A 19,103-nucleotide genomic window follows, 5' to 3' on the forward strand; every position below is an offset into this window, starting at 1 on the left:
TCGGTCGATAGGGTGTACCACTCCGGGGCTTGGTCACGGGAAGGAAAGCAGTGGCTGGCGGATGGAGGGCTCCATGATGTGTGGCGGCTGCAGCATCCCCATGAGCGCGACTACACTTACTATTCTGCTGCGCCCAAGACGTATGCACGCCTCGATCACTTCCTAGCCTCGTCGGCCCTCCTGCCACACCTTTCGGAAGCTGACATTGCTCCTTGCTCCCTGTCTGACCATGCACCTCTTTCAGTGAGGATCTCCCTGTGCGGTCCGCACCCCCCCTCAGCTGGTTGGCGGCTTAGAGATTCCATGCTACACGCTGATTCTGTAGTAGCGAGGATTAGGGACACTATCAATCATTATTTAGCCGAGAATACAACAGGGGACGTAGCGCTGGCGTCAATATGGGAAGCACTGAAGCTAGTGGTCAGGGGGGATTTCATCGCGCTTGCGGCCACATACGCTAAACTGCGAAGGGAAAAAAGAGAAGAATTGGAGGGCGAAGTACGGGGACTAGAAACTGTGCATAAGAGGACGGGTGCGCGTAGGGTATGGAGGGAACTCGAGACGAAGAGGCGCATGCTCAAACACCTGGACCTAGATAGGGCAGAACACACTCTGTTGCGCTTGCGCCACAAATTCTATTTAAGTGGGGATAAGGGAGGGAGGATGCTGGCACACCGCCTACGAGCGCGAGCCCAGGCCTATGCTGTTGCCACAATCCGGGATCACCAGGCGCAGTCCCACACTAATGACGCGGCAATTGTTGACTCCTTTCGTCATTTTTATCAGACTCTGTACTCAAGAGAGGAGACGTTACCGACAGATATAACCCAATATCTTGAGAAGGCGGGCATTGCGCCCCTGTTCCCTTCTGCGGTGGAGGAGTTGGAAACGGAGATCCGCGTGGAGGAAGTTATCTCTGCTATCTCCCGGCTTAAGCTAGCCAAATCCCCCGGGCCCGACGGCTTCTCTGCAATTTTTTATAAAACCTTTTGTAGGGAGTTGGCCCCATTTTTAACCCGGTTCTTTAATTCCTTTCTCGACACTGGCTCGGTCACCCCTTCTATGTCTGAAGCGGCCATTACGGTCATCCTTAAACCCGGCAAGGACCCCGCTGATTGTGGCTCCTACAGGCCGATCTCTCTCCTTAACATCGATGCCAAACTATTTGCGGGAATCCTTGCTGCTCGGCTTAGCCCCCTCATGGACGAAGTGATTGAACCGGATCAATCGGGCTTTATTCCCACCCGGCAGGGTAGTGACAACTCCAAGCGACTGTTGCACCTGCTGGACGGTGTACACCGGTCGAAGACACAGGCTTTCCTACTGTCCATTGACGCGGAGAAAGCCTTCGACCAAGTGGACTGGGGCTTCCTCTTCCAGGTGCTGCGGGCGTATGGTTTTGGTGACAACTTTGTGCGCTGGGTTCAATGTCTTTATGCGGCTCCCATGGCGGTGGTTCGTGTCAACGGCTGTAGGTCGGCTCCCTTTCCCATCGCCAGGGGAACGCGACAGGGATGCCCCCTCTCGCCGCTCCTCTTTGCGTTTTACATGGAGCCATTTGCCCAGCGAGTCTGGTCACATCCTGACATCACCGGTATCCGCTTTGGGGCTGACGAACATAAAATCAGCTTATATGCAGATGATGTCATCCTGGCACTTCAGAATCCCCACTCCTCCCTACGACACCTGTCGGCGGAGATCCAGGCCTTTCATAGAGCATCGGGATTTAAGGTTAACTTTACTAAATCACAAATTTTGAATATATCTATCCCGCCGAGTGAGGTGGAGGACCTGCAGAAGGACTTCGACTTCCGTTGGACCCAGTCCGACATCACCTATCTAGGCATTCGTCTGGCCTTGACTTTGACTAAGACGCTCTCCTAGAATTACACCGGGCTGATCGAGCAGGTCTCCAAATCCATATCCGAATGGTCCCGCCTCAACCTAGCCTGGTTTGGGAGATTGGCGGCCATTAAGATGACCCACCTCCCCAAGATTCTGTACGTGTTTCAGATGCTGCCCCTGGCGCCGCCGCTGGGCGCGCTGAAAAAACTCCAGGGCTTACTGAATAAGTTCTTCTGGAACAATAAGCGTCCCCGCGCCATGTTCACAACGACTACATCCCCGAAGTCGGCCGGTGGTCTAGGCTTCCCACAGCTGTCGGCTTACTTCCAAGCTTCCTGCCTGAGATACATCGTTGAGTGGAATAGACCCATGTCCAGTAAACATTGGCTTTTCATGGACCAGACCGTAGCAGGATGCAATATCTGGAGAGAGCTCTGGTTACCACGTAAAGACAGGGCGTGGGGGCTATACTCCTCGCCGGTTACATCGCCGACGCTAAAAGCATGGGACCAGTTGGCGATTCATAAGGGATGGACTTCCTTCCCCTTGCCAATGACACAGATCGTGGACAACTCAGATTTCCCCCCCGGTCGTGCATCGTCGGTCTTCCATCGCTGGCGGGAGAGGGGGTGTAAGAGAGTGGGCATGCTCTTTGATCTGGAGGGTTTGATCCCCTTCCCTGTGCTGCGGTCGGAGTACTTCCCGCTGGATGTGGAGGATGGGTTTTATTATGCTCAAGTGGCGCACTGGGTGACTCGCCCGGGCAATGTGGCACTTATGTCGCGGCCTCTCTCGACTTTTGAACGCTGGCTCGTGTGTAAGAAGAACGACCGGAGCCTTATTTCCGAGCTATATGCTATGATCTTGAGATGCCCTCGTAAGCAACGCACAAAAGCGGAAGTGCGATGGGAGGTGGAGCTGGAATGCCCCCTCTCGAACACAGAATGGGAACAGGTGTTCTACCGTGCACATCACACGTCTTCCAACACGGCTGAAACGGAATCGGCCTATAAAACAGCGACGTACTGGTATTATACTCCAGACCGCATCTCCAAGTGGGATAAGACGAAATCAGGCCATTGCTGGAGGGGCTGCGGGATGCCCGGGACCCTTATTCACTTGCTATGGCATTGCCCGAAATTAGAACGTTATTGGCAGACAGTGCTTGATGAGTTAGACAGCGCGTTCCAGATCACACTGCCCAGGCGAACATACTTTACTTGGCTTACCTCATCCTACCTGCTTCCCACTGCGCTCGTTGATTGGACGACAGCTAGCGCTAGCGTTACTGGCTGCGAGACAGGTGTTGCTGGCGCGATGGGGCTCCCCGGTTGTACCTGACGTACGCGATTGGCTGCTGCGATTATGGCATGCCCTGGCTATGGAGCGCCTCTCCCTGAGCATAGACGGCAGAGGTTCCGAATACGCTACACTGTCGGCCCCTTTTTTTCAGCTCCTGTCCAAGGACCTCAGGGAAGTTACATGCCCGAAATACCTGCAAATACTGCAACTCATACCCCTGGAGCCGGTGGGAGCCTTGCCCAGCACTTGAGATTACGGGACCTGCGTGGTCCAGGCAGGGGTAGGCCTTTGGGCAGGTGGATCCTAGTTATGTCTGATGCGGAATGGGGTGGGGAGGGGGGGAGGGGGCGGGCGGGTGTGGGGACGTAGGGATGGGTGGGTGGGCAAGTGAGTTGTTCGTGCTGTTTCTTTTGGGTCTTGTTGGACTTTTTCTCTATCAAAGTTGCGGACGAATTGCCTCCGGTGGGGGGTTGCTAATGTTTTTGATACGCGGGACCGCCCCCCGGGTTGTAGGTCCAAACGCTGTGTACGATTGTTGCTTGCGTACGCCCTGCCGGCAAACTGATGTAGCAGCTGGGCTGTGTTCAATGCTACCTCGCCGCATAATAATACCAATAAAAAGTTTGATTCTAAAATGTCACCCCCTCCACCACCTTCTCTCCCACCCTATGATAGACCCACATCCTCCAACATTCCCAGGCCACTCATGGCCCCCCTCTCACCCCACTTGTGCTCCCATTCTCGAGTCACCAGTATACCTGACACTCCATTTACCCCCTGCTGCCCTGTGCACACACCTTAGGAATAGCGGCTGTCCGATGCCAGAGAGTGCAGTTTTCAGATTTAGATATGCCCTCTCTGGCAGCACACACCATCTTGTTCCGAGGGATGGGGCTGCAGGGCACTCTGCCAAGTCACAGAAAGTGACTTGTCAGAGTCTCCAGCAACAGAGTAGTGGAATGGGATCTCAAAATGTGCTTTTTTGCCGCAAAATTTGACATCCCGAGCCACAAAATCCTGGAGGGTCTGCCTATTAGATTGGTCCTCTTTCTGGATATCTCTTAAAGCCTGCCATCAGAATGACAGGAAGAACCACAAGAAGGGATGGAGGGCGGACTGTAAGTAATGGGTCAAGGAAAGAAGAATCAGAGTAATGAAGATTAGCAGCAAGTAGCTTAGCCATTCCCTCCTCATCTCCATTGTCATCCATTCCTTATATAATGAGGATGTGTCCAAACAGAGGGTGTTCACATTAGGCTGATATCCAAGTCTAGATGGACAAAAACACACATCTGGGTCCAATTAACTGACATCTCTATTTATGACACCCCTGAAGTGAAAAAAACTGAAATCAGAACTTTTCAGCCTCTGAAAACTAGGACATTCTGCTGAGTTCTGACAGGCTAATGAATAATTCGTTCTTGTCATAAAGTTCAGTTCATTGCCCTGAGCCAAATTAAGCCTCTAGAGATATATTAATGTGATAGGTGATGCCCATGTAGCAGACATACATATGTTTGTAATGGAAAAAACAGCCCATTCGGCCCAGGCAGCAGCCACACCCCTCAGAAAGGGCAAGCACATTATCTGAAAAATCCTTGCCAGCGTTCTTATAGCCAATGAAAGGACTGTCTTGATCCATCTTCCAAGTAGCCTTAGAAGATTTCAGGCTCTCTGCCAGCACCAAAATGTATAAACAAGCTGTATGAAAGTCTAAATTCAGTTGACACTGGTAAATAAATCCTAATAGCTCTCACACCTACGGATAAGAACGGAGTCATCTGAGGAGGGATCATCTGACAAAAAGGGAATAGTAGATTCCTGATCTCTATGAAAGGAAGAGTTCACCCCAGGAAGAAAGCTAGGACCCAATGGTAATACAACCCTATCCGATTTTTCTTTTTTTTTAAATATGCACAACAACACTGAAAGATTCCAATTCACCAATCCTCCAAGCAGTGACGATTCCAGCCAAGAAAAAAAACTTTAACGCGAAGTATTTGTCTGATGCCTCTTATAAGGGTCAGAGGGGGAACCGTTAAGGAAGATCCCAAGGGGGGCAGTCTAATAGAAATGGATGAAAGGTTGGGGTTTTGTGAAAAGTGGACTTGCATGAGGCTAGCAATGGAACAAGAAAAGGCATCCCATGAACACAGGTTATTCTGAACCTCGGACACGGCTCCAAACCTCGGTGAGTCTTTGCCTGGAGCGCAAGGGTGGAGCTACACGGCTCATCGGAAGAGGCAGAGAGATCGATCCAGTAAAGGGTGAGTCAGTGGAGACTTGCTGCCTGGTTGGACCCTATTCCCGGAGCTTACATACCTATCCCGGCTAACTACTTTTCAAACCATTAGGCAACGACCGCTGGGGTCACCAGGTTTCCATTTTGTGGTCGCCCCCACAATTGGCATCCGTCTTAGTGCTCCCTCTCCAGGTTGGAATCTATAGAAATAGTAGAGGTCCATCTTTGTTTTCCCCTTCTTTACCCTAAATCCACTTTAGTGCCCTATCTTCTCACGACTAATCTAATAGAGAGTAAGTTCCCCGAGTGGCGGCTGTCTTGGATTGGTCGTCATTAACCTCACTGCTCTAGTCAAGCTGCACCATTGCATCCCTCAACACAGAAGCAATTAAGAAGACATCTTTTTGCCTCTCCCTCAGGAGAACAACAACCTCCAAAGAGTCATATCCTTAATCACTGTTAGGAATGTGTAAGCCACCTTCTCTACCTCACCCTCTGGAAAATAGCCCTCATAAAAGAGTTCGAGCCACTTGACACACCTGGCATTCTAAGAGACCCTTGTGGCTATACAGCGGCGGCCACCTTGGAATGGCTTGTTTCCAATCTCAGCTCCCCTCCACTATAAACAGGATTGACAAATCGCTCCACACCTAGGTCCTAATGCAAAATACAAAAGTACCACATCAATAAATCTACAATTAAATAGATATATTTGATCTCACACTAGGATTTTATTGCAAAGTATCTTATCTTGAAACCAAGGAATAATTAATAAACATACATGCTTACACCACACCCTCCACCTGTACCCCACCCAGCAACCTGAAACTCCATGGTCCCAACTCCCTCTCCATAACCTACCTCCCTAACCTCTCAGCAAATGCCACCAAAAACTTCAAACACAGACTGATCAAGCAACACCCCGAAACCCTCATAGCTGACATTTACTATAACACCTTCAAAGTTCTAGAGAAAACTGACCTCATTTTCCACACATCCCAACCTGAGAAATGGTGTGCAATCCTAACCAACTTCCTAAACATAACTAATTCCTCCAACATCTCATAGGGCCACAAACTGACAATAGCTATTTCACCTACCTTTAAAGGTAACGCTACCATAACCATCTACAAAAACAGAAATAGTATGGTCCAAGCTAATGATATCAATCTATGATTCTTTGATTCCATATTTCCTATACTATGTAATGCTGTTTACCATGCACCCAACCTTCCCTCCTCGACCCAACATCCACCACCGTCTAGAAAGGTTGAAAACCTCATGAGAGCCACTGGACATTTCAACTCTTTCATCTCATCCTCAACACCTTCCACCCACACGACCTCCACAAAAGAGCCTGCCCCCTCCATCCTTCCCCAGTGCATCACACCTCCTCACTCCAACACTATTGACCGCCTAACCAAACCGAAAACAGAATCCAGACCAGCTTCTAGCAACATCAACCAACCCTAAACCTCAACCCATCAATCCCCTTAACAACCATACCTCGATATTACATTCCACCCCTCCCTCTCCCTCCCTCGCCACGTGGAACGGCAACCTAGATGCACCAGGACCTGGCATTCCAAATTACCTCTAGTCCCATTCGACTCGATGAATGCAAAAGTAGAATGGTACCCACTTAACTCTTACTCCAGTCCCGACCAAACCAGGGTAGAAACACATGATAACCTAACTTCTCTCATTGACCTATACCCCTCTAATCTAGAATGCCACATATGAGACAAATTGCACCTCAACGGATCTTCACTCTCCTCACTCAACCCGTCCACAATCAAAATAAATGAGCTTTTAACTTGCGTGGAAAATTATTATAGAAAGTAACTCAGGGCATCGACCGTATCCGAATGGTATTTAAAACCTACCCGGAGTTGGCCCAATTTCCACACCTCCGCTCATTCTGCAACTTAAGACAACTCTCACGTACATGTCTAAGTACCAGCCTTATGGCTGGCTAACAACTTCCGTCAACAACCAAGTTCACAGGCCAAAACGATTGAGCCCTGAAATGTCTCTGAATGAAGCAATGGATTTAGCCAAAATATATGATCTGACGTCAATCCGGGACAACCCCACCTGCAAGATCCAGATGATCACTGATATTAGGAGAGATCACAACCCTCGAAAGAATTGCTAGACCAATACACACCAAATCAATGGCCCCCTGCTCCCTCTCATAAACTCAACTGCAGCAGAAATATCAACGGCATGATGATAAACTGCAGATCATCAAGCAAACATGCAACTGAACTGACTGAAACCATCCTAAACCATGACATTGGCATTGCGTTCAACACTGAAATGGCTAAATGACTCCTCATATCCATTCCTTGACCTACAAGCCCCTCCTGGTTTCTCCATCATCAAGAATGACAGGGAGGACCGCCACGGTGATGGCGTGGCCATTATCCACAAGAACAACATCCACATGGCAGAAACAGACACCTTCACCCACTCCACTTTAAATATCTCTCCTTGGACATAACGATGAATAACAATAAAACTACGAAATGTCACCTCCTCTACCACCCTCCAGGCAATGCGCTCTCCTTCTGTGAACACCTATCGGAATTGATAAAGTACTGCTCTTTAAACAGCGACAATAACATAATCTTTAGTGGCTTCAATCTACATTAGAATGATGAGCCAGGCAAACCCATCCAATCCTTAAATGAATTCTTACTCAATAAAGAACTTATCCAACACTGCAAAGGTCAAATACATAAGAGAGGCGCAACCCTTGAAGCCCACAATGATCTGGGAAGTATAGATAACATCCTTCCTATTGACTGGTCGGATCTCCACATTATTCTGTTTAAAATCAACCAAGTGGAAATACCCCAATTTGCACTCTGAAAACTATCCAATGGTCTTGTAACGTAAATCAGAATCCCCTAGCTGATTTGGAAAAAAGAATGTTGTCACTACTCCCCCCTTCAACTGATAGCCGCACAACAGATGTACTTACAACTCACTATAATTCAACGATGACAGCCATCCTAGACCAGATAGCTCCTCTGAAACAAAAAAAAAATCTGAAATACCCCGTTGAGGTCCTGGTTCAACAAAGACCTCAACTCTGAAAGAAGGCAACTTACAGCTACAGAAAGACTTCAGACAACTAAACCGTCCATAACCCATCTTCTACAGCTCGGATAGGAAATGCAAAAACCACATTGTGAAGGAAAACACCACATTCTTCCACAGAGCGCTAGATAAAGCAAAAAAAATGCCTAAAGAACTTTTCAACGTAAATAAACAACAAACCTCTAAACAAGCAGAAAAGAATCCTCACATCTACAAAGAATGCTGTGACAATTTCTCAAAATTATTCAACGATAAAATCACAAAGATCGAGCTCTCCCTAGACCACCACATGTACCCAACCACTGAAATCTCCCCCCCTTTGCTCCCTCAGAACTATCTGAGCTTGCTGGATGCAATCAAATCACCAGGATCCTCCAGAATTCCCAGGAGCTAGAAGATGTTCAACTCACTCACGGAGGAGACAACTCAAAGATGATTGCAAAATCCAAGTCCTCCTCCCACCTAGCAGAACCTTTCCCGGCCTCCTTGGCGAAAAGTATTAACCATGCCCTAACCCCTCTCTGGACTAAGACAAGGAACAGCTCCCTGAGCCACGGGGGATATGCCTGACTGCCTCAAACTAGGTCAAGTCACCTCATGCTACAATAACTAGGTGCTGACCCGGACGACCCCTACAACTTCAGGCCCATCTCCAACCTTCCCTTCTTGACAACAATTCTTGAGAAATGCCAACTCAACCAACACATTGACTCCAACAAACTTCTTGACTCATTCCAATCTGGTTTCAGGAATGGATGCAGCATCGAATCAGCTATACTGAACATAGCAGATAACATACACAAATCAACGGATGCTGACAGATGTTGCCTACTCATCCTCCTACACTTATCAGTGGCCTTTAACACAGTCAACCACAAGCTGCTTTTAGAACCGTCCGTAAACAGATAAGAGCAGATGGCCTGGTTTTGAAATGGTTAATCTCATATCTACATAACTGCTCACAACAAATAAAAATAAACATCTCAACCTCCGATACTTCCTCGAGTGTCCCCCAAGGCTCTGTGCGCTCACCTAGAGTCTTCAATATTTAAATGGAACCCCTCACCATCATACTCAAACAAGCTAACATCCCATACCACCTTTATGCAGACGACACTCAGCTCTGCTTAGAAATATCCTCACTAGAAGACTTAAGATGGCTAAATACTACTCTCATAAAATCCCAAAACTGGCGATCACATAACCACCTGAAACTCAACCAAGACAAGACAGAACTCCTCCTCCTATTAAACAATGGACAGATCACCCAAGTCCAAGAGTGGATTAATACCATCAACGCTTATAACTGCAAATTGACTCTGGCTGATTCCGTCAAATCCTTGGGGATCACCCTGGACCCAAGTCTTAGCATAAAACCACACATAAAGAATACAGCGAAGTGTGCATTTCCCAATCTAAAACTCCTACATAAAATTAAGCCCTTCCTCCCGGCGAATGTTCTAAAAACCACCATGCAAGCTATGGTTCTATCAAGACTGGACTATGAGATCACTACCCTCACTGGAATCGCAAAGTCGCACCTGGCCAAACTAAATGCAGCAGCAATGATGGTCACATCTCCTCCTACCTGAAAAATCTAAAGTGGCTTCTGATTGAAGCCCGTTGAAAAAGTCAAAACTGCCTGTCTCACCCGCAAAGTCCTTCACACAGAAACACCTGCCTACCTTGCATCCACAAAGGAAGGATAGGCGAGACATTTAAGGAGCTCCAACACTCTGTTTCTCATCCCGCCAAAAAACACAAACAAAAAGCCCTTACACGTTGTTTCTCTGGAAATGCTGTCAAAATCTAGAACTCCCTCCCAGTACATATCAGGATAAACCCCTCCTTCATGAACTTCAAAAGTCAATTAAAAGATCTTCTCCTCAAGCAGCACATTAACCCCTTGGGCCCTAAAGCCTAGCACACAACTTGAATGCCAAGCCTTATATTATTGTTTGTTCCTCTCCAGAAAAAGCTTTGACTTTAACAAGACTTTATTCTGTAACTTATATTATCCAACAATGCCTTTGAAAATGCTTGTAAAGCGCTCTCATATCATCGAGTATTGCCAGCAATAAATAGAACTCTTAAAATAAATAAATATTCTGAGCATTGAAAAGAATCACTATAGAAAACAGCAAAGATACAAATGTGAACGCTGAGTCAATCGCGTATTCTGTACACCTGCTGGGAACATTAATGAGAATCCTTACTGGAGCGAAAGCGAGAGGCAAAACAGACCTTGTGATAACAATTACATATGCAAGCCATACCCTGCCAGGGAGATGTAATCAACAGTCCTAATCAACAGTCCTAATTGCAAATGGATTGCAACATTTGATTACTTGTATCTCTTTCAACAAGGGATTTCCTCTGGTGAGCAGTTTGTGAGAAGTCACTATTTCTCAAACCAGACACTTTAGCTGCAATTCACATGCTCACTCGCTGCACACTTAAAAAGGTTTCAGAAATGTTTATGTCCTTCACCGCATCATTATACGCTGGCTACTCTAATGTATTGACGCGCCCTTTAGAAAACCGAGGCATGTGAATGATAAGGATTACTGCATAAGCAATTATGTTCGAATTTCCAACAATGTGCAACTGGTTAACTAATAATCACCAGGGGGAATATGGGAAAAGGGTGGTTGTTTGTATGGAGGGTGAAGGGCCATTGCTTACAATGAAATCCAATTCAGTACGGTTGAGACAAGAAACCAATATTCATCAATTCCTACTTGCTGGCTATTATGAAGTTATTCGTGCTTTTCATTGAGCCCCCAGTGAGAGAACGATGAACCCAATTTCAATTATCACCAAGGCTTTCATTGGTGCACTTATTGCCAACATCTGCAGACGCAGACCTGCTGTTGTCACCATGGCATAATGGTAAATCTCAGGCACAATTTGTCACCATTTCAAATTACTGCAACAAACACAAGATGTGAACTCTGTGGGTATACACAAACATTCTGGAAGGCTCTTCCCTTCCCTGAAGTGCAGGTAAAATTACTGCTATAAAAGGTGGGAGTAAGCCATGATTCCTGTGGCTCTCGTAATGTTCCTGGTATACTTATGGGAAGCTGTGCAAATCTCCAGAAGTCATCAATCTCTACTCGTGAGATGGTTAACACTATGGGTATACAATTACGACTGACCTTTGAGAATCGGGCTCGGGTAAATTTATGATTAAAGTTGATGTACATCAATATCCGTATTTTCTTTTTCTTTTTTGTGTGGATGCCCCGGACGTGGAAAAGTAGGTGGAGCCAGTCTCATCCTCAGGGTGTGGGTATCTGCTCCTTAGGTCGCGGATAGTGCTGTGCAAAGCAGCGAAGAAAATGTCTTGGAATTTTGTATTATTTTAAATAAAAGATTGTTGGTTTTGCGGAGTGTGAATCCATTAATGCTTATAATTAAAAAAAATTTTTTAAAGGTGGATAATAACGCTGTGCAACATTAGGGACGTTTCTGCCACCGTCCAGCAGCCATGTACTGGGTTACCCTGTCGCAAAAGCTTATCTTTATGGATGGGACTTCTTGCCGTGCACAACCACCAGTGTAGAGACGTGGAGGGGTGCTCTTTTATCAGCTGCTGCTCATTCCTAAGGCCATCCCTGAGTGCCAGTGAGTAAAACACCCCTGCAAACTGCCCCCCAATATTGAATATCCTGCCCTTTCTGGAAGTGTCATGGGGTCCCAGGGGAATTGGCTGCTGAATAAAGAAAAACCCTGTTATTTACTGTTACCCATCTAAAATTCTACATGTTAAGCAATATTACAAGTTGTGAAACAAACAAGTTCCATAACTCCCTCTTTCTCTACCTCGTTCTGTCTCTCTCAGTCACTCTTTAGCTTGCACACAATTTCCCTTTCTCTATCACTCTTGCCACCTTTGTCTCTCTCTCTCCTTATTTACCTCTATATCTATTATAATGCTTTGTCGCTCAATATTCACAGGCATTATATAAAGTGTCAATTCTATCCATAATTCACACAAATGACAATTACTGTAAATGATGGATTCCCTCCAGCTGGAAGCCTAAAAACGTGATATATACATAGCAGTAACACTTGATACGCTTCAATAAAGACTCTGATAGTTGTGGTGACTTTTATAAAACACTCAACCTTCAGCCTCGCATTTATTATCAGCAGAACTCCTGAATGACATGAAATGACTTTCTGGTTATGAGCCCCACATGTAAGACCATTTCCATGTGACTTCATGAGAAGCTCGCCTTTTTCGTTCCTCCAAATTACATTTAAGCAACGTATCAGATAAAATGTTTGGTATTCAAATAATAGTAAAAAAACATTGTTCTTATTCGTAATGTTTCACGTAAATGAGGAACAACTGATTTCACACAAAAAATCTATGTGACTCTCTAAGATGTTTTTATAGCTTTTATTTTAGAAAGCTACATAGCTTTTATTTTAAAAAGGGAGGTTGCGACCCATTCATTTTAAAATCAGTTTGAAAGCAGGACATATCCTGTGTGGGTTCTTCCTGCGATGAGTCGCGGCTCTTCCGCTAAGGCAGAGGAGCATCGCCCCACTGGTTTTTTTTCAGCAGTATAAGAAAAAAATTAAATGATAACTCCGTTTTTTATCATTTTATTTTTTCCTTTTTGTTGCACAGCAGCTTTGCGAGATGGGGCAGGGCTGATAGAGGAGGAGCTGATGGAGTGGTTTGCCACCACTCCCAAGTGCGCAAGGTAAGGACCGTTTGGCCGGCCCTCTCGGGCCGACCATAACAGCCATGTGCACTTTCCCTCTTCTCCATCCAGGCTGCATTACAGCCTGGGTAGAGAACATGCCCAGGCCCCCATGCCCCGTCTGAATGGCAAGCCACGGCGCTCAGACCAATCACAATGCTGCATTGTGATTGGCTCGAGGGAGCCTGGGTGCTTCCAAGCTGCTTCCTGTTCCTGCCGGCCGGAGGAGGAGAGACGCAACCAGGAAGAGCGGTAAGGAGGACGTGGCAAGCAGGTAAGTTAAAAAGAATATTATTTAACCTCCCCCGCTGCTACCCTTTCCCCCCAGGCTGCTGTACCTCCACCCCTGCTCGGTGCGGGCCGTCGATGCCTGTGATAGTGTGTGGCACTTGAACTTTAAAACAATTATGGGGTAAAGTTGAAGAAAGTGACAATCCTTGCACTAAAGAAATTTGAAAGTGGCTTTCAGACCTTTTAGGAGCTAACGAAATGAATAAAGACCACAGAGGAGATCCTGCTCATCTCAGATCTATCAACTATAGAAAAATTGAGTCTGGGGAAAATAGGTTTTGAATCACTGTTCGCTCATTGGACACAATAAGAGAAACATTTTAACCAGTTGTGAAAAAATAAATTGCATTCATCTTAACAAAACCGAAGACTTCCTTATTAGCAACCCATCATGTTTTGAGCTCTTTGTGGCACAATGCGTGCCTTCCAGTCATGGTGCTATATTTGAATTTACAAAAATAGGCAGATGGTTTGTAGACTTGGCGCTTTTCTTTGGCATCCCAAAGAGCTAAGGGTGATTTTTCATGCTCTGTTTCACCAAAGTCACTAGTTAGATGGAACAGAATTGTACCTCGGGCACTCGCCCTTTCACTGTTGTGACAAGAATTCTCGTGTGTGCCCTTCATATTATAGATATTATGTGTCTCAATTTCAGAGAATAAATACAATGAATATGATGATCACTTGACCACGCCATTGGCAACCTGTCTGACCCTTATCAACAATTCAACATATGAACAGAGAGTACGTTTTAGCATGCCAAAATAGTTAGGGTAGGTCTTCGTACCAACTAAGCTTTTATTAACGAATTGCCTTAGTTAAACTACAAACTTTGACTATAAGGTAGGCTAATTCAGTGTCATTACTGGCATATGTTTGATGTCCAGTGAGCCCTACTACTTTTACACAACAATAACTCAAATCCTCCTAGATTTTTGTGCATCGCCCTTGTCATAGCAAATCAGCCATGCTACACAGCAAGGGCATGCTCTATTGTGGTTGCAGTCTGATCTAAAGTAGGCCTTTGTGGTACTTTTTCTCATTAATTGAGGTTCTGATAAAGATCACTTGGTTTCCAACAAGAATAACTTTAATTTACAACTGAAAGATATCAACATGGCTAAAACAACTATGTTCAGTCCCAACTTGCAAATGTAAGCAGTAAAATGCTTTCCACTCAAAATCTTCTCTGGGTGATTGTTTAAACAAGCATTGGCAAAGACAAACATTTCAAAATACTTGAAGAAAAGCAAACACATATCCCACAGTATCTCAAAACTGTAAATTGAATTTAATGTTTGACTGGCATGGTTTATATTTCAAATAGTTTTCAGTTAGGAAACTGTACTGAATAAAAAAAAAATGTTAAGGAAGTGTCAGACCATAAAGGGAAATGCTTGCCAAGGTCTAATCAATTTTACACAAGTTGAGCCATTGGGTCATCTTTAAAGCCCAAGGAAAATATTCACAGGCCTCTAGGAGAACTGTCATGCTAAGTACACCTTCTGCCTCAGACAGCATCTAAGTGGGCGCAGCGCGTCTCTTATTCCAGTGCGATAAAAGCATGTGTCTGCAATTTGTGGAATGCAAGAGATAAAACAAATCCAACCCTTAAATTATGCTCTTCAGCCATATCCCAGCAAACATATCACTATTGCTTTGCTTTTACAGGTTAGCTGGGAGGGTTGTGCAGCAACACAGAAACAAAGGGGGGGCTATTTGAGGAAGAGAAACAGCAAGGGAGGGAGAGAGAAAGAAAACACATGCCTTGACAAGGAGTGTTGAGTGAAAATGAAAAAAGTAGTTTCATACATTTAAGAAAGGGAATGATACAAGTCAGCCAGTCAAAAGGATCGCATAAAGGATATGCTCAAGGGGACTAAGAAACACAAGCAGTCGAAGGGAGCGCATTGAACCGAATGCAAGAAAATGAGAGAGACAATTGCGTCAACCACCAGAAAGCAGTGACAGGCTGTAAGCTCACTGTAAGTTCACACTAGGTATATTGCAGCTAGACAGCTTGTGTTGTTTTAGAAGATATGTTTGTATATATTAACAATCGAAACTAAACAGTGCCCTTGAGATAAAAAATAACTCAGGGGGCACCACTTCCTCCATACTGCAATTCAGTTTGTAAGATTGCTGTACTCCTCTGCCCCTGTGATATTAATTACACTCCCAGTACTTGAAATGTGGCAGAGAAACCTGAAAGATACTTCTAAAGATCCCCTGGAAAAGGTCTCCTCGAAGAACAACAAAGATATCATAATGACCCACGATTCCACTTACCCTCATAAGCCACGGTTACTCTAGGTGTTACATCCAAATCTGCAACCGGTCTTTTTGAGGAATATGCTGTTGTCAAAACTGTACACAGCACCCAAAGAAAATGAAGCAGGCACATCCTCATGTCCATTTCGGATCAAGAAAGTGGTCCACCACCACTTGATGAAAAACCCTCAGTGGTCCAGTCAAGTCGCGACTTCACTTAAGATGGCCACCGTCCGCTGCGTCTCTCACATCAAGCGCCCACCATCATCCTAAGAAAGAATAAAAAAACAGAAGAGAATTTTATAAATCACGGATTGCAGGGAAACATTTTGTCCAATTTCGCTGCTCGAATAAAATCCCAGCAAGCAAAACAATAGTAAATCACTCAAAAACCAATGAAAATACCCCCGCTGAAACAGCAGAGAGAAAATGGTTGTGTTGTTACATATTCTTCCAGCAACAGCCAGCCCCGGCAATATGTAAATTGTAGGTTGCTCTGCCAAAAAGTCTTTGTTTGTAATTTCATTTGCATCGCTAAATACAATTCATTAAAAGAGGAAAATAGACCTGGGCGTGTTAACAAGAGCACTCATTTGAATACTACCTTGAGCTTATTGTTGGAGGCGACATGCCTTAGTGCATACACCAGCTGGATAAGCATGCAAGGATAGATTCCCTGCAGGTTTTTATCCAACTTGTTAACGTGAATTCTATAAATGAAATAATTGTGCATAATAGGCCTTAATGGCGCATAATATTGTGTGACATTTGGGCACATCATTTTATAACCACACTCTCCTTTCTTTTTAGTGCCCTTCAGCCTTTATGATAATGAATGAATTACATTATCTAAAAAAGATGTAAACACATCTGTATACACTAAAGACTGAAGCTCTAATGATGGAGCATTGAGACCCCTTTCAAACTACATCAGCTAAAATAGTAACTGTTAAAACACAGAATTAAAAATAAAAAGAAATCATACATTTTAAAAAAGCTAAGAAATTAAAATATCAGTATTCCAAGTATTCTTCTATGCGAAGGTGTGCTATCGCTTGTTTTCAACACTTCCTCTTTCCATCATTAGGAGTTCCCACCTGTCGATCCAACATTTTCACCCAGTAACTTTTTTCCACCCCTTCAATTCTCTCCGAAATGAAGTTACTTTGCCATATGTTTTTTTTTTTTACCCCTTTCAATTTTTGTAGCATGGGAGTGCTTAATTTGTAAAAGAATAAGTGCTGGTGCACAAAGCTCTGCTCAGAAGTCTACAGCCAGTGCTAATCATTGTTGGCGCCCTCAATACCAAGGCTGCGTAGTCTTGAATTCATTTCATGCCTTTTTAATCCTCTACAGACACTCTCCGCTCCTTTATCTCGCCTTGCAGGTCTCTGCTTTCTCTCTTTGTTGCGGTTTTTCTGTCTCTCTTCCTCCTTTTTATCCCTTTGTGTTTTTTCCCTCTCTCGCTCTTGATCAATGTCTGATAAGGAAAAATAATTGCATCTCCCTAAGAATGAGTGCTGGTGGCACCTACCGGCAACCACTGGCACAAATGATGCACTGGCCAAGGTGCGGCAAGGGGTAGTGCTTGTAAAACACTTGTCCTTATCCCCTAAACGCAGTACATAGAAGTGTGCACTTTTTCTATTGTATACAGTTATTTAGCTTTTACCCATATATAACATAGACGCTTTTCAGTTCTTCATTTTTGATTTCTTCTTTTATTGCTGAATTTTGATTGTCTTCTTTACAAATCCCATAAGTCACTGAACAGATAAAAGGAAGGAAAACGTTGGGAAAGGATGAGTGGAAATAATTGATCACGGGGGGTTAAGGAATGGTAAACAATCAGCAAACTATGCACCGGGTGCATTCCCCAGGAGAGGCAGTCTTTCTGGGAGGAAGCTGAAGAACTGGCAAACATTTTCAACCAGAGAAAAAATTGTATGGAGAAGACCTGCTGTTCTGGATAATGTGGTATCACATAGGCAGCATATTGTATAGCCAGAGAGCCCTCAAAGAGCATCGTTCCCCTTCAGTCCAAACCTGACACACAAGATGGATAAGCTCTACCACCTTGCTCCAATGGCAAACACCAATCAACCACCCAAACACCACAACATCCCTTTCCTTTCTCCAATGATGCTGTATATTGAATAGAAACATTGGCACAATCACCTCAGTCTCTATTCTGTCCTTAGGAGCTTGGAAACACCAACAATCAGATTATTAACACCTTCATTCAATCCAAAACCACCAAGCTATTCCCACGGGATCTATCAAAATGTCACCACAAAAATGTAAAGTGCCGCGCACCCGGTACAGGCAAATCTCTGATCCACCAAAGCCAGCTGCTAAATCTGAGGAGCCTATGAAAAGTAACTTGGCACTGGCTGCAATATGTGGACCCAGGTTGTGATGCATCTTCTGGCACAACTTTCAGTAGAGGTCCCCTGGGCATCCGCAAGGCCTTCTTTGGCTGTTTTACAAAACTATATAATGTTAATACACTAAAATTAATCAAGTGTATACAATTAAAGAAGCAGCACTGAAAATGTAATATGTTTTTCCATATTCGAGTGTGATTTGATGAAAATATTTCAATGTTTAAGCATTTGTTTAGTGTATATGTGGTTTTGCATTTTTGTGTATTGTTTTGAGGTTCAATTTATAGAAATTTCTGAGGCCGGAGGGTCCGGAGCTTCCAATAATGACCCAGTGAGGGTGCCCCGATTCAGGCAATGATTCAGTGAGAGTTCACAGAAGTCAAAATGTTAAGAACCACTACTCTAGCATACACCCAGAATTATTAAGCTTCGATTTACTTTCCACATTTGAAATCCAGTTGACAGTTCCATGTCTGTTTCTTGCTGTCACATTTAGGATTTACAGGATCTCTTCATTCTAACGTAACAGGTCATAGTCTCCCCAGCTCTATATGGTGTTCATACAATCAGTGGGGAAAAACAAAATGATGACGCCCAATACAGAATGTGAGGAAGGGCTCCCGTGTCTCCCATATCTCACAGCTGTTCATTGGCAATGTTTCGTAGCACTTTTCGCCCTAAGTGGGATGGGTATGCCCAGCCTTGGGTCCCTTGCTCACTGTGCCACTGGATTCAAGCTAGCCTGGATGATGAAGGGTAATGAGGCACAGGGTCAAGACTGATTTGCATATGGCTGGGTAAGGTAATACTCAGAAACCGGTCCCAGGATGCTTGTTTCCGGTCCAGGGAGGACCTGGCTTGGCAGTTCTGTCTGGACTATTCCAATGAGGCACAGAGTCAAGACTGATTTGCATGTGGCTGGGACTAAACTGCTGT

The 19,103-nt window shown here is 44.8% G+C and overlaps 1 protein-coding gene across 2 annotated transcripts in view; it reads right to left on the reverse strand.

The window, feature by feature from the left end:
• Positions 1-19,103, reverse strand: part of SEMA4G (semaphorin 4G) — a 662,424-nt gene that overhangs the window by 484,901 nt on the left and 158,420 nt on the right. For both annotated transcript variants that reach the window (XM_078643647.1, XM_078643648.1), the window contains exon 2: positions 15,799-16,049. In XM_078643647.1, coding sequence (XP_078499773.1) covers positions 15,799-15,925 — 127 coding nt within the window. In that variant the 5' untranslated portion in view covers positions 15,926-16,049. The remainder of the gene's footprint in view (positions 1-15,798; positions 16,050-19,103) is intronic.

The sequence above is a fragment of the Lissotriton helveticus genome, chromosome 5_1 (assembly GCF_964261635.1).
Source record: "Lissotriton helveticus chromosome 5_1, aLisHel1.1, whole genome shotgun sequence".
NCBI lineage: Eukaryota > Metazoa > Chordata > Amphibia > Caudata > Salamandridae > Lissotriton > Lissotriton helveticus.